We start from the raw sequence: 16402 nt of genomic DNA, 5'->3' as shown, positions 1-16402 counted from the left end.
TATATTGAGTCTAAAAATAAAAAAGACAGAACATAGAAAATGTGTTTTGTAGATACGTGTTAAACTGCATCAAGAGACCAAGTTTGACTTGGAATAAAGGCAACGACAAAAGCAGGTGTGCTCATGTGTGCACACTAGAGACAATGAGAGAGAGAGAGAGAGAGAGACAGGCAGAGAGTGAGACAAGGGGGTGGACTGTCCAATACGCTCCTGATAAAGGTCAAAGACATGTTTTATTCATGATCCAGGCGGCGGCAACAGAGCAGCAGGGCCAAGGTTACAATGAGCTGGCGTCCCCACTCCCCAGAGGGGACTAAGCACACAGCCTCACATCAGGCCGGCAGACACTCCCAATAACTCCAGTCAATGCTGTCAAACTGCACACACACATTCCAGTAACACAGAATTTTTAAGGGGGTCCCTCAAGATATAGTCAAATGTACTGTAGTAAAATAAAATGAAAATCACACATTCATTACCAGGTTCACCAGGTAGTCCTGCAGAAACTAACGGGAGCGTTGACTGAACATGTTTCTCCACCCCACCCCGCCAAGTTTTTGCCTCTTAAAGGGCCTTCATTCACTTCCTCGACACAAGCTCATGTGACAAACAACAAAAGCTTCTTCTTCTTTTTTACAAAAACATAAAACCATTTGAGCTATAAAAACAGGTTGCTAAACATCTGACATGCATTCATACACAATAAAAAAATTGAAAATGAAAAATTAACCACGACCACAGGTCACGTGGTGCTCCTGTTGTATTCTCTAAACTCTGTTAGACCTTAGGTGCTCTCCCCTTGTGTCAGGGATCAATGGACTTAGCCACTAGACTATGAGGAGGGGGACAACTTTTGAAAGGCATACATGCTTTGTCTTCTTTATATTGAAGAATCAGCATAACAGAATCATATCAAGGTAACAGAGAATTAATATTCTCTGGAAAAAATCTATTTGCATTAAAGATGTGCGAAATGTGGGAGAGAGTCACATCCCAGACAGTGTGCGCGTTGCAAAGCATGCTGGGTAGGAAGTACGTGTGTAACGTTTCTGACTGTTTACAATGTTTCTGAGTGTGAAAATTGGTTTTTCATGTTATTTTCTTGTTCTGGTTTGGTTTGAAATTTATATTTAAGTCTCTGCTGGCTGTAAACTGACACCATGAGTGTTTACGGTAGTTATGGGGGGAGTGGGGAGCACTACAAGGGTAGTGACATCACCAGAAGGTGCTTAGCATTTCTAAGCTCCGCATAGCATAGCATAGCATAGTGTAGCATAGCTCTATGTAAACCACCATTGTCTTGAATGATTTTAGTGTGGAGAAATGTCTTTTTTTATTGTGGACTTGAACGTACCGGATTTAAATTTAGCAAGTGCTAATTCTGCTAAAGGGTTTAAAAGTTAGCAAAAACACTAATACTCTACATCGAAAGTTAGCTCCGATATTAGCGGATTAGCGGAACCGTGCCCACCACTGGTCAGAACTATCTCAGCTTTTTGTTCACAACTGAGAGAAAAATGTGGCGCTAGATCAATTAATCAGTCAGCTTTCACAATATTGCTGCTCTGTGCTGGTGTATTGTGGTGTAGAGTGAGCTGAGTCTGCATTTCTGTCTCACCTATCTATGGTGATGAACTCTGGGTAGTGACAGGAAAAACAACATTGCAGATATAGATTATCCATGTGAGTTTTTTCAGCTGGGTAGCTGATCTTTTCCATAGAGATAGGGTAAGAAGTTCAGTAATCCAGGAGAGACTTGGAGTAGAACTGCTGCTCCTCCACATTGAAAGGAGTCAATTGAGGTGGTTCAGACATCTGGTAATGATGCCCCCCTGGATGCCTCCCTATAGAGATGTTACAGGTATATCCAACTAGGAGGAGATACCGGTAAAGACCTAGGATTAGATGAAGAGACTGTGTCTCACGAATGGCCTGGGATCAGGGGAGATCAAACACACGTATCCTCCCAGAATGGAAGATGTGGTCAGGAAAGGACATGTCTGGACCGCCCTGCAGAAGCTGCTGCCCCCACAACCTGGCTTTGAAATAAGTGGCAGAAACTTGATATTGATACTTGATAGGTATTATCTGCATTAGTAGATAGTACGGTAGTTTGTAATATTGTTTTAAAAAGAAAAAGTTAAGTACATTTTAGTATTTATTCTCACTGTTTTCATATTAGGTATCAAAGCGCTTCACTGCACCATCTGCTACTGTCACAATAAATTCCCTAAACTGTTAAATTAAATACAACAACATACCCCATTAACATGCATTTAAAAAATACTTTTAAAAAGTTTAATAAATATTTCCCTTAAGACATGATATAAAAGGATAAAGCAGAAAGTTGTGTTAATAGATATATTAAAAAAAAAAAAAAAGGCTAAATATCTCATACCTTCAAACACTTATCTTCAACTTTTCTTAACAGAAGAAGAACTTAACACATCATCCCAGACCTGCCTCGTGGCCTCGTTTCAAGTGAAACCGAGAACATTTCTAGGAGAGCTGACACACTTTCAGACCCAACAACCAAAGTAACCTTTGGAGTATTGATGTGGATAAATCACATGCAGTCCTCAGAGAGACAGGATTTCAGCATGGCAGATTAAAACTCAGGCAAACAGTTAAAGACCCAATCATCTCCAGCGGCATTCAGCTGGAGCCGTCACCACGTATGAGAATTTCTCACGGACCAGACAAGTTGGCTTCAGATAATTTTATGTACATGCGCATCGCTCTCCTTTTTGGGGAGCATATTATGTAGCTTCTTCTATGTGTGTGTGCTTCCCTGTGTGGCTTTGATCAGATATAAAATATTCAGAAATGCTGCTGTAATTTGATGAAAGTCAGATATCTCTCAAGTAGGAAATAGAAGTCAGCACTTTGGCAGCTCTTGAAAAGAAGAAAAAAGCCCTCGGTGACAGGATTCTGCAGCTGCATCCCCATCGGTGGAGGCAATAACAGGAGTTTTAAACATGCACTGACCCGTTGTATGAACTCCAGTCCGTGCTGCTCAGCCAGAGCTTTGACAGCCCGGGTGCCTCCGTCCATACGAACAACGTAGAAGAGATGGCGGTTGGTCCCACGATGCCCCTCTGTGGTCTCATGTTTGCTCTGCAGCAGGCAGCACCACAGCAGCACAAGCCTGAACATCAAGCCTACGTCCACATGAAACAGAGGAAAATGAAACAGAGTTAACTAATAAACTCATTCATGCGTTTCATGCAGGCTTTAAGATACAAACACCTCACACTAGTTTGAGCCTTTAAAAAATGTAAACAAAAGCATTATTGTTATTGCTATAACACTCAACTTAGTAAAACTAAATTCTTAACAACAGAAGATTTCAGTTTATTTCATACTGAAGTTTTATTCAACCCACAGTCCAAAACTAATGAGATTGTAATTAATAATTGAAGGTCTGGGACTTCTTGAAGGAATGCATATCACAGCCATCTTTAATGCCAGAGTTTTACATTAAATCATCTTTAATGTTGAGGGATGAAAGAGTTACAGTTGTTCCAGGTACAAGGTTCTTTATTGTCATTCACATCACATGTGGTACATGAGTGAGAACGTGTGTTTAGCTGAAAAGGCTAAATAAAATTGCATAAAAACAACTAAATAGTAGCTGAAATAGCAGAAACTAGCAGAAAAAAGCTGAATGGAGCATAACAAGCTGAAATTCACATAAAAATGTTAACTAGGCTGAAAGTAGCAAAAATTATCACAAAAATTTGAATTAGTCTGAAAACAGCTGAAATTAGCTAAAGAAATGCTGAAAAGGTAGAACAAGCTTAAATTAGCAGAAGAAAGCAAAAAGAACGCATTTGCCCAATTAGGCTTAAAGAAGCAGAAATGAGCACAAAAACATGGAAATTATCTGCAAAAAGCTTAAATTAGCACAAAACGACCCCCCCCCCCCCCCCCCCCAAAAAAAAAAACAAGGCAGAAAGAAACTGAAATTAGACAAAAGGTGGGGCGAGAACACATTTTTGCTGAATTAGGCTGGAAAAGTTTAAATGAGTGCAAAAACGTGGAATTCCCTGAAAAAGCTTAAATTAGCATAAAACAGCTAAATAGTAGCTGAAATAGTAGAAAAAACTGAAACTTGCAGGAAAAGGCTGAACGGAGCAAACAAGATGAAATTAGCAGAAAGAAGTTAGAAGATGCACAAAAATGTTGTAGTTAGCAGAAAGAATCTGAAAGGAGCGCAAAACAGCTGAAAAACAGCTGAATGTAGCTGAAAATATCTGAAAAAAAAGTTTACATTTGCACAAGGAAGCTGAAAGAAGCTGAAGCAGAACAAAATGTGAAAGGAGCAGTAAAAGGTTGTAAACAGATCTAAAGAGTTGAAGGATGTAAAATGAGCTAAATTCATAGAAAAAAAAAATGGCAGAAAAGGCTAAATATTTGAAAAAGCTAAAGCTGCACCAAAACCAAAAGTCATAGCCGGATTGTCCAGAAACAGGTGAACATTTTGATTTATGATTTGTTGAAATAGCTGAAAACTGCTGGACGAGAATCACCAAAAACTTGTGGAAGATGATCACAATAGTGTGAATCCTTCAGAAGCGTTCACACAAGTTGTGTCAAACAGTGAATACAAGTATTCTTAGAAATGCTGCATCTGTTTCACTTTTCCTGTGATGTGTAAAGGGAAATTTTCAATTTATTAAAAATGTTATTTATTTCGCCTCCCTGCATCACTGAATCTGGTGTGACTACACAAGAGTTACTTCTGCCTGAAAAAATGAGTGAAATTAATGAGTCATTTGATCTGGAATAGGTTTCAACACTAAACATCTGACATAATCGTCCCACGGCAAACTGACAAACATCAATATCTCCAAAGACCATCCTCGCTCTTTCTTTCTTTTTTTGTCTCAATATACAACTGGCTTTACTGATATTTATATACTGTATGTGCAAAAACACCTACAGGATGCTACTTATTGTTTAAATCCCATCTAAGTGCATAAATGAGTTTAAAGAGTGTGGGATTGAGCAGAGTAATGAACACTGATGGTGATGCAGTTTGCCCACAGCCACCTCCTCTGTACTTTTACATAAAATCCACAGCGGCTGCCACCTACATGATGTGAACCACCCACCTGTAGCACACAGACTGAAACATCCAGGAGAAATCTCACCCTGCACAATGAAAACCAGGACTCTGGCATCCAGGGGGGCCCCAAGCGAGACAGCACGCTCTTCTCAACCCACAAGTTTAATCTCCTGGCCTTGATGCAAACAGCTCTGAAAGATGGAAAAACTGCAGCGCTCACACTGCGTGAACCAACTTCCCTGTTTAAGAAAAACAGGAACACTGTGTGTCTGTGCGTGTGCACGCTTTCCTGCGAACTCTGATAGAACAAAATGTGTCACCTCAAACTTATCAGCCTCTGCACATCAAGTCAAACACCTGACACACTGTCAGAAAGATACGATGAAGGATCTTTCAAACTTACACTCTCTGCACACAAAATTAACTACCTGGTATTTGTTGGCCAAATAGCTCATTAACCACTGGATGAATTGTACTCAAACTTTAAGATAGTAATCCAGCCGGTCGAAGCAGACGGCTGCTCAGCCTGAGCCTGGTTCTGCTGGAGCTTTCTTCCTGTTAAAAGGGAGATTTTCCTTTCCACTGTTGCCTTTGTGCTTGCTCAGGATGAGAGACTGCGACAAAATGAAGGTTCAATGCAATCTGCTGCTTCATAAATAACTTTACTAATTGACTTTTTATGTATATGAATGTTTCTGTTCAGTGCCCTGAGATGACTTCTGCTGTGACTTGGTGCTGTAGAAATAAAATGAATTGAATTAATCATTGAATGCACATCTGCAACTCATTAGCTTTCAAGATGGCCACTACAGTTAACTGATGTTAGCCTATATTAGCTGTGGGTAACATACGGCCTGAGGGCCTAAAGTGTTCCTCTATCCTGCCCCCAGTATCTACTTGCAAACAAATCAACTTTTGATTAAGTTGATGAAAACCTGCATTTTATCAATCAAACTTAAGGAAGTCTAAATTAAGCATGTTAGACAAACACATAGCAAAATTTTAGATTAAGACAGGCTAAGATATATATTGATGGATAAATAGTTATCCCATTATTAACGTACTTTCTCAAATAAGTTGCTCTGAGGACAAGAGAAGATGTTACACCTGTCTTTACTAGCAAGGGCAGACGGTCGTGAAACAGGCTTTCAGATGTACAAAGTGACACGCTCAGAGCCTCACCATGAGAATCTGCACCGGACAGTGAGGCAGGAAGTGTTTTATAATACACGCTTATCAGACAGAGGCAAGGTCAAGACGACCTTGGCTTTCCAGCTTACAAGCTCTGATGTGTCCTTGGAGTCATCAGTTGTGCCTGCAGGCTCCTCTCTGAGAGAAAAAACAACTCTCTAACTCACAAACATTTATAGTGACAAACTATAAATGGTAATTTACCAAAATTACCTTGACGTATATATATATTATATATATATATAAATATATATTAATTAATAAATAAATAAATTATTTTTTTTTTTTTTTTTTTTAAGTTGGTGTCTTTCCAAAACACTCTTGAACCTTAGACTCAAATAGTCAAACATTTTTGTTGTTTTTGCATATTTACACTAACAAAAATATATTGTCCCATAAGATAGTTTCCAGAGTCTATGTCTCGTCTTCCTAAAGATTACTGGAAAGACGTTTTCATCAAGCATGCTAACTATGCTACAACAAGGAAATGCCAGAAAAAAGTCTTCCAGATTATCCATCTTAAAAGAAAAATACTTTGAAGTTCTCTATGTGGCCCTTTAATTGCTTTAAATATCATGATTTGGCCCTGGTGGTGGCCATCCCTGGCCTACTCAATGGTTATATCTCAGTGCATTTTACAGATATTGAGGTAAAATTAGCTGACAGCCATTTCCAACATGAACTCCGATTTCTAACAGACCAGGTTGCAAATCATTTCAGGACCAAAATTTTAAATAGTAAATATGAATAGATAAATAAATAAAAAAACAGAACTTTTAGTTGCATGGGTTTTGCAACATCTGCGTTTGTACTTAAACTGGTCAAACAGATATTTGCTATGTACTTCTTTGATTGTAGCTTTTTTTTTTTTTTTTTTTTACAGTGCTGTAGTTTGGGTGTAAAAAGACCAATTCTATTCCGGCATGTTTCTCGTTTACTTCCCACCTGAATCCTCCAACATACAGTAAAACTCCAAACCAGAAGATTAAGATATGTCTCTCCAAGTAATTCAGTCTGTCTTTATCTGACTTCTAATCAAAAGCAAGTGGCTCCTCCTGCAGCATCTTTCTGTCAAAGCCCAACAAGGCGGCTGACCACTGTTTAAAGTCTACAGCATCACTCAGCTCCTATCTCCCAGGCCTCTGATTGAAATCGATAGCCTCACTTGGGGCTCAAGCCCCATCAATTCCACAGAGGTGGGAAGCCGGCAGCGTACACCCCACCCATGGAGTAGCTGGCCTCTGGCAGAGACAGAGTAGACAGAGTGTGTGTGTGTGTGTGTGTGTGTGGGGGGGGGGGGGGGGTAGTACAGGGGGGCCACATTGAACAGTGTCAGGGCCTCCGGGCCTACTGGGACTCTGATAAAGTACCTGAACAATTTTATAGACAAACTACTTATTTCCTTCCTCATATTGCTTGGAAAGACAGATAACTTTATATTCCTCACAGGCAGAGGAATGAAAAGAAGGGGGGGGGTCCTTTCAGGAGTTTAATTGATCAAACTGTAGCCACAAGGGTTCTTTTTTTCCCCTTTCTAGAGATAAAAGAGACTAGCACTTTTCCCCTGTACAATACAGAGATCTTTCAGAAAGCAGGCCTAATACAAAAAAAAAAGGAGAAGAAGAATGTAACTCATTATACAAAGTCATTATCGGTCTCTGACCACACTTCTTCAAGAGGAGGAGTTCATGGTAACATTGTAGAGGTCAAACTACAAGTCATGGGAAAACATTATTATACGATGTCCTGATTATTGCACCGACTACTCTATTTAAGTTTTGAGGTCAAGTTTTAAAGTTGTGTCTAAAATAAGTCTTTGACACTGGTAAATGTGCACTTGATGATAGGTTATGTTAAAGATCATGAAGACCAGGTACGGACAAACATCTGTTTTAAGAGATTACCTTAAAGCCTTTATCTCACTGGGCTGTCTGTTGGCGACTCGTGCAAACACATACTGTTTGTAAAATAGTAGGAATATTTTCATTCTGACTGTACCTCAGTCGATACTTACAGCATTTTTGTAACATACAGAACTGTAAATTGCACCATTTGTGCAATGTTCCTAATGTTGCAAGGTTTCTTCATCATGTCTGGATCAATTTGATGACAATCTTGGTTGTTTTTTTTTGGTCTCCAATGAGTCAAACTTTGGTTTCATGGGCTGCCAAACTAGCCCAAAATTCACACGTATTTCTTGCACTCCCAGACTTGCAAAGGGTTTGAGATGGGTTACAGACAACTCCCATGAGTCTGTTGTTTCAACAACAATCGCAGCCCAGTGAGACACTGACAGAAAAGAAGAAGAATGCCAACAAAAAGGCTGCTAAAAACTATCTGTAGCCATCCATAACTTGATCGTAGAAGGAGAGGAATTTGAAACTAGCCTTTGTGAGCACTTTAAATCTCTGTAAATATCTTTAATGTATGAATTCCAGTTTTTTTTTTCATCTTTTTGATTATTGTAAATATTAATATTATAATTTGCTACTGTGATGTTTTTTTTTTATTAAATGTTGTTACACCTATGGGGAAAAAAAACAGTCTTCGGACTTAGGCCTGTCACGATAATACATGTTGCTGGGCGATTAATTGTCTCAGAAATTATTGTGATAAACAATAATATCGTTTGAAATTTGACAATAGTTAATAATTATTGTCAAATTTAAGAAGAAATGTTGGTTAATTTGTTTTGAGTGTAGTACCTTTTTTTGACCACCCGATGACAGTATAAGACTGAACTGAAGGATGGATAGTGAGGGAGAGAGCAGCATGTCTCTTTAAGAAAAATGGGAGGGAGGCCCCTTGACGTGACATGGGCTGTCTCTCGTTCCTGTTTTTCGATTCTCAAAATGGCAGACGGTGGGTGTGGTTTGAGCTCTTTAGCATAGCCTTTGTCACACAAATCTTTTAATTTAAAAAAAATCAGTAAACAAGTTCACAGCTTTTTTGAAGAGAAAAACAACTTTTTACACGAAGGCACGGGTTTCATCCGTGAATTTTGGAGCTTCCACAAGACGGACGTTTTTCCCCCGAAAGTCAGCCTGTCAGCTTAGCTTGTAGCTTAGCTTCTCAGCTTAGCTGCTTTCAACAATCCAAAAACACTGTTGGACATCTAAAACGGATTTTAAAGAGAAAGGCAGGGATCAGTGAAGAGCACCGGATTTGAGCCTTTTGTCATCCAGTGTCTTCAGAAGAAAGAGAGAGGCAAGAAGAAACGATAAAGCCGATAAATGAAAATGAGGTCGATAATTTTCATTTATCATGCGATTAATTGATTTATTGTTTATCGCGACAGGCCTATTCAGACTTCTGCATGTCGTTGTTTATTAAACAAAAGCAAAATCCAAAATGAAAAATATGTGTGTGTAAAAACTAAATTCACTGTTGCTGTTTCCAAATAATTTAGGAGGAAAAGTAGCAGTCAGGTGCAGCTAAAATGAATTTAATTAACAACCTAGCTCCATCTTATATTCGAGATCTTATTGGTCCATATTTTCCTAACAGAGCACTTTGCTCTCAGACTGCAGGTTTATTTGTGGTTCCTAGAGTTTCCAAAAGCAGAATGGGAGAAGAACTTTCAGTTATCAGGCTCCTCTCTTGTGAAACCAACTTCCAGTTTCTGTCCATGAGACTGACACATGGTTCAGTTTTAAAACTGGGCTTCAGACTTTCCTTTTTGATAAATCCTATAGTTAGGATTGGCTTGGTTTCCTGACCTATCCTTTATCCTATGCTGCTATTGGCTTAGACTACTATTGGCCTCATTTCATCAAATGAATAGTTACAAATAAATACAAATGAATTGTTTGTATTTGTAATGATTTCTATCTTAACTTTTTTTTTCTGCTAGTGAGGGACCTGTTCGCCTCCATCCTGGACCTGCCATTGTGTATCTGTTCCTCCTTCCTGTTCCTCTCAAACCCAGCATGTCGAAGCAGATGGCCGCTTGTCCTGAGCCTGGTTCTGCTGGAGGTTTCTTCCCCATGAGGGAGTTTTTCCTTTCCACTGTCGCCTTTGTGCTTGCTCAGGATTGGAGACTGTGATGAAATGAAGATTCGACAATCTGCTGGCTACCTTACCGTACCTTAGATAAATAACGTTACTAATTGAATTTTTATGTATATGAATGTTTCTGTTCAGTGCCCTGGGATGACTTCTGTTGTCACTTGGATCTATATAAATAAAATGAATTGAAATTAACCAGTCCCAAGGTGGAACGACATTAGCAATGACCTTACCACTGGCAATGACCACTAGTAGTTTCTCATTCAGTCAGTACTTTTCTGCCACACCCATCTACACCTGTTCCCTGTTTCCAGAAGTCACTCCTGTTCATCAACCCCGGTCCATTTAACTTGTCAGTTTTCACCTCAGCATCAGCAACACACACACTTTTACATCACATCTGGTTCCTGGTGAGTCTCTTCATGCCTCCTCGTGCTTGACCTCAGTTTGTGAGTTCTGCTGCCATGGCCCACGTCAACCTTCTTGTTTTGTTTTATAATACATTTGTTGCTGTTTTTCAGCTCCTTGTGTCAGTGTGGACTCATTTCTGTGTTAACCATGACACTCGGACATTAAAGGCCTTAGTTAGCAGGACAGGAGCATTAGAGAAAGACCGACAGAGTATTACTTGTTGTAAGTGTTACCAGGAGAACAGCTCTCCTATATAAAAGGAACAGCATAACATAAGCTTACAAAGCTGCATTTGAATGAAACACAAGAATTGTGAAACAATGTGCTTTGGGTGGTATCTTGGCAGCAACTGCTGGAGACTGCTGGGAGTCAAAATTACAAGAAAGGGCATATTTTCAGTTGTTTTTTGTTTTTTTTTTCATTTACCCTTTATTTATCCAGGTTAGTCTCATTGAGCCACGAGAACTCATTTTCAAGAGAGACCTGTTTAGGGAGCACATGGTGGGGGTTAAGGGCCTTGCTCATGGGCCCAGAGTGGGGTGAATGAGGGTGGGGGCAAGTGTGGGTGTTTCACCTACCCCACCCACAATTTTGATGTTGTCGGGGCCGGGGCGTGAACCGGCGATCTTCGGATCACAGGCCCACCTCTCTAACCTCTGCGCCACCACTCCCCCAAAGTTCAGTTATCTTACTGAATTCACTGTGTTCGCCATCAAGCCACCAGTAATCTATGCAGCTGGGTTTTGAGTGGACAGTTTTTAAAATTCACTATCTATGGGAGCACAAATTGCAAAACTTTATTTCTAACATTATTCTAGTCCACCTCTGCCAACATTGTACCTGCCTTGGCACACTGTACCCATCATGGCAGCCACCAACAGATTTATGATTTATTCTGGAGTGCATTTTTTAAATGAAAAAAAAAGTCAGATTTGAACCTAGAATTTTTTAGATGTATTGTATGTATAGTTGATACACAGGTCGCTCTTGTAAATGAGTCCTCGAGGCTCAATGAGACTAGCCTGTATAAATAAAGGTTGAATGAGTGAATGAATGAACCAGGTTTTTAATTAATATTTATCAAATCAGACATTAGATCTGGGCAGGGCTTAATTTGTAAACTGATCGATGTCAGAGTGCAAATAGCGGGTGGGCTGGCAGGGGGCGGGGGATGTCTGGGGGAACATTTTGAATAAAGCAGATCTGATTTCCTGCATTTTGGTGTATTTTAACAGGTTGTTAAACATCTATGTTTACCTACATTTGTAAACACTCCACTTCTGTCAAGCATCTTCCTACCCCCCCTCCCCGTTACTTGACGGTTCCGAGCCCGACTCCTCCGTCTGTCGTGGCTGCCTGTGGGCTCATGCTTGTATATGACTGCCTGGTTCGCTCGACACTCACCCACCACTTTTTTAGGGGCAGAGATCTGTTTAAGGGTAGACGCGTAAATGCTACTAGAAGAGGCAGCTCGTACGCTCGTAAGTGGCTGTTGTGTTTAAAATTTGTGTTTATATAATTATTTTCAGTTTACATATCCAATATAATTTTTATTCATTCAAGGCAGTCAAATTTGTTCATATTATTATTAGTAAGCCTGAGAGTTACCGGATCCAAGCAAACAGTTACCGGAACACACAGTATCAAAATAAGAAAGTTCCTGGTTCCTGTTCTGGCAGGATCTGGCTCAAATTAAGCCCTGGATCTGCGCACTCAGGGCTCATGTCTTAGATATAATTTAGAAAAGCTCCCACACTCTAGAACAGGGCTATTCAACTGGTGGTCCGCGGGTTGCTTTCAGCCCGCGGGTCACTTCAGTCCGGCCCACCAATGAGTTCTTTTTTTTTTTTTTTAAGGGGAGGGGTGTTTTGGGTTCTGTTTATTGCTTTTATGATTCAATGCAATAAAACAAACAAATGTATAAGGTAACAGATCATTGTAATACTTGGTTTATTTACATACTGTCTTTAATTGCTGGATGTCCAGCCCCTGGCCTTCAGAAACTGACCCCCTGAGCAGTTTAGTTGAATTCCAATTCAATTCAATTCAATTCAAAAATACTTTATTAATCCCAAAGGGAAATTATTTGTTGTTGTAACTCGTCATCCTCATTTCATTAAGAGATGTTATAGATACTGATGGCTGTAGGCAGGAAGGATCTCTTGTAAAGGTCCATCCCACAGTGGATCCTAAGAAGTTGGCTGCAGAATAGCTGAATGTATAGCTCTGCTCTAGAATTTACAGAAACCAAATTGAGAGAGCTTTACAACACTCGCAACAGCACAGTGACTATTTCGAGAAAACATTTTCATAATGTTTGAATATTTTCAAAATTCAAGTGAAAATCTTGCAAAGCTGTCACGTGCAACTCATGCAAGGACTTTGAAAACCCCTGCACAGCCAACATATAAGACTAAAGTAAAGATGTTTACCTGTTTACCCATAATGCACAGGGCTATGTTTGGTGAAAACCAAACACAGAAAACCATCATAAACACTTCATACCAACTGTCAAACACAGTGCAGAAGTGATGATTTGGGCTTGTTTTACTGCTGTAAGACAACCCTGCAGTCAACCATGAAGGCCAAAGTATTCTAGAGTCAAATATGAAGGTGTCAGTCAAACAACTGAAGCTTGGATCTGGAACTGGATCTGAAACCAAACAACCACCCAGCAGCTAATCTACAACAGAATGACCAAACAAGTAAAGAGTCAATGCAATTGTCCAGACCAGGTTGACTGAATTGTTGTGGTAGGATCTTAATAGAGCTGAGCAGAAACTAATGTCTGCAAACCTCAATGAACTTATAGGCAATGCTGGTAAAAAAAGAGTGGATCAAAGTTCCTCCACAACCATTTGAGAAACTGGGCTCACTTCCAAAGCAGATTTGCTATCATGGAATAGAAAGTGCACATGGTTGTTAACAGAGGACAGTGTACAACATTACAGTGCTGTTGATGTAATAACTTTGACAACTTTATAAAATGGTGGGAAACACGTTAAAAATGATACTTTTTGGTCATTTTGTTTACCCTATTCATTTTAAACATAATTGACCACAATTCAAAACATATAAGAAATGATTACAAAAACTGTTGTCTTTGAGGACGGCACAGTAGCTGCTGCCTCTCAGCGAGCAGGTCGCCCCCGGTTCAAATCCCAGTCTGGAGGCCCTTCTGGGTGGAGTTTGCATGTTCTCTCCGTGCATGCGTGGGTTTTCTCCAGGTACTCTGGTTTCCTCCCACAGACCAAAAACATGCATGTTCGTTTGTCTCTATGTGTCCCTGTGATGGACTTGCAACCCGTCCAGGGTGTACCCCGCCCCTCGCACAATGATTGCCGGACATGGGCACCGGCGACCCCCGTGACCCAAAATGGAAGAAGCGGGTAAAAGAAAATGAATGGATGGATGTTATATTTGAAATATCTGTTCATGCCAATACAAATACAATACAATACATAAAAGTTAGTGGAATACGGACTCGTCAATGACAGAAATTCTTTTGTGTGTCTTTTTAATAAATGTGTATAATTCTGGACAATTCAGAAAACACTGTTTAATATAAGTTTGCAGGTTTTTCTTGGAGATTTTTTTTTTAACAGCAAATAGATTTATGTGTAATGTTATTTTGTGTAGAGGATTTTGTAAATAAAGCAGTATATGATCAGCATAGTCCCACTAAACTCCATCATGCATTGGGGTCTAACCAGAGTGAAAACACCTGTGGTGGTGGGGATGGGGGTGTACAACTTCAGCCATTATTGGATTTTAGTGTAAAAATGTTCAGTGATCTGTCCGTGCTCTCTCTTCTACACACACTTCATTAAGTCTAGCCTTAAGAGTGCACGCAATTACACCCATAGATGTCACTTTAACATAATAAATCCACTAAATGCAACCAGTCCTCTTCCTCCTGCTACAAGAAGAATGTGTACAGACCAAAAAATGATGTCAATCAAGTTTCAAGTGACTGAGAGTCCCCTTATCCAGAGTTTTGGTCAATTTCCCAGACAAGAAAAAGCAAAAGTAAGAAATGGATAAAGCTTGGAAATAAGACTGGGCAAGAGTGTAGGGAGGAGGGTGGAAGAAGTTATATATCTCTCCCTCTTTGCATCACAGGCTTTGTAAGGGAACAGGGAAAAAGCATTTACCTTTGTCATCCAAGCGACAGAGCCTTCACACAACCGGACCGGAGCTCCAGCTTCCACAAGGGGAGAAAGCGATAATAATTCCCGACGTGTCCATTTTTTTCTGTCTCCACTGACTGTGCGGATAAAGGATTCAAAGTAAAACCATGCAAAACCCCGCGTTTATTGTGGAGAGAATACATCAATGTGCAGTGGGGGGAAAGGAAAGAAAAGCGATTTTTACTCCACAAAACGAGCACATCCAGGGCGAGAGGTGGAAGGGAGGATTTTGTAAAGATGTGAGAATGCATTAGAATGCGAGAAATTGTGTGATGACGAGAGGTACGGTTGGGAGCTGGATAGATCTGCATATGGAAATTAAGGCTCGATGGTTAAAATTCTACTTAAATAGCTGCATTCTGTTGAATTAGCTGCGTGGAAATGTCACGGCAAAAAAAAAAAAAAAAAAAAATCCAGGTGCCACGACTGTATACTAAATGTGTGGCTCACGTATCTGAAAGAAAATGAATTTGAATACAATAAATATGGCCATATTACGTTCAAAACCAAGATTTTACTTAACATTTGTTTTCGAAGTGGTCGAAAAATGTTTTTTTTTTTTTTTCCGTTTTATTAGAAGGAATTAGCGAAATTATATTGCTTGTTATATGTCTATGCTGCAAACAATCTGTTGCTGGAGAAACGACACGGCGACGCAGGAAGTACTTAGCAGGGAATTTTCTTGTAACGGAAAACGAAGGACATGTCTTTAACCCCGCCTTCTATGAAACTGACCAATCATGAGACGGAAGAGCGAGTGTACGCATGCGTGTAGCAAAGGCGCGGAAAAAACAAGTAAAACAACAAAGACATGTCGGCTGTGTCTACTACTGCTTTGATTTTACGCTAAATTACTTCACAAGCTCTACGAAATACACGGTAAGTTAGTGGTTTATTAATAGCGAGTTTCTAGAGCTGTTGGGTTTGGTAAAATAAATCTTAATTTAATGTGTCTAAAGGACAGGTCATGTCATAAAATCCAGTCGAGAGAAAGACGAGGCAGAAATAATTTAGGTTTCTTTTTGTTGGTCATTATTCTTTAAACAGTGGTGTAGCTGTATATTAGATGTGATGTGATTTGCGGTGATTTATCATGACTAAAATTCTCTAAATGTTAGGTCACACAAATGACACCCTTGAGTTAGTGGTTCCCAAAGTCCGGGTCGGGAACCCTCATGGAGCCATGAAGCACCAAGTGTGGGGTCCTGAGAAGGTCTATGGAAATCAATTTAACTTTAAAATGGATTACAGCCTTATCTGTTTCAAAGTTATAAAATAATATTCGTAAATGCATAAAAATCTGTAACATGATTAAGCTAATTTTCAAATAGCCTTGTTAACGTTTGTATACTTCTTTACTGTATATTCAAGATCATAATTCTGTGCAGCTTGTATTTTGTTTAAGTTTGTAAATCCCAGCCTTAGGCTACTGTGTCCACAATGTGACATTTAACCTGTAATAGCTTGTGAGTAATTACTTGTTACTTTTGATTTTCAAACAGTGAAACTCAAACATGTTTTATTGTCTCGC

At 39.6% G+C, this 16402-nt stretch overlaps 1 protein-coding gene across 1 annotated transcript in view; it reads right to left on the bottom strand.

Moving 5' to 3' along the window:
* The window catches only part of LOC119410401 (proprotein convertase subtilisin/kexin type 6-like), a 300210-nt gene extending 297054 nt beyond the window's left edge, over window positions 1-3156 (bottom strand). Inside the window, exon 1 of the mRNA XM_037677312.1 lies at window positions 2989-3156. Within this exon, the coding sequence (XP_037533240.1) occupies window positions 2989-3156 (168 nt within the window). The remainder of the gene's footprint in view (window positions 1-2988) is intronic.
* Window positions 3157-16402: the final 13246 nt, after the last annotated feature.

This window comes from Nematolebias whitei, chromosome 5 (genome assembly GCF_014905685.2).
Source record: "Nematolebias whitei isolate Nwh7 chromosome 5, NemWhi1, whole genome shotgun sequence".
NCBI lineage: Eukaryota > Metazoa > Chordata > Actinopteri > Cyprinodontiformes > Rivulidae > Nematolebias > Nematolebias whitei.
Note: the sequence above shows the minus strand (reverse complement) of the source record. Positions and strands in the feature narration are given on the sequence as shown.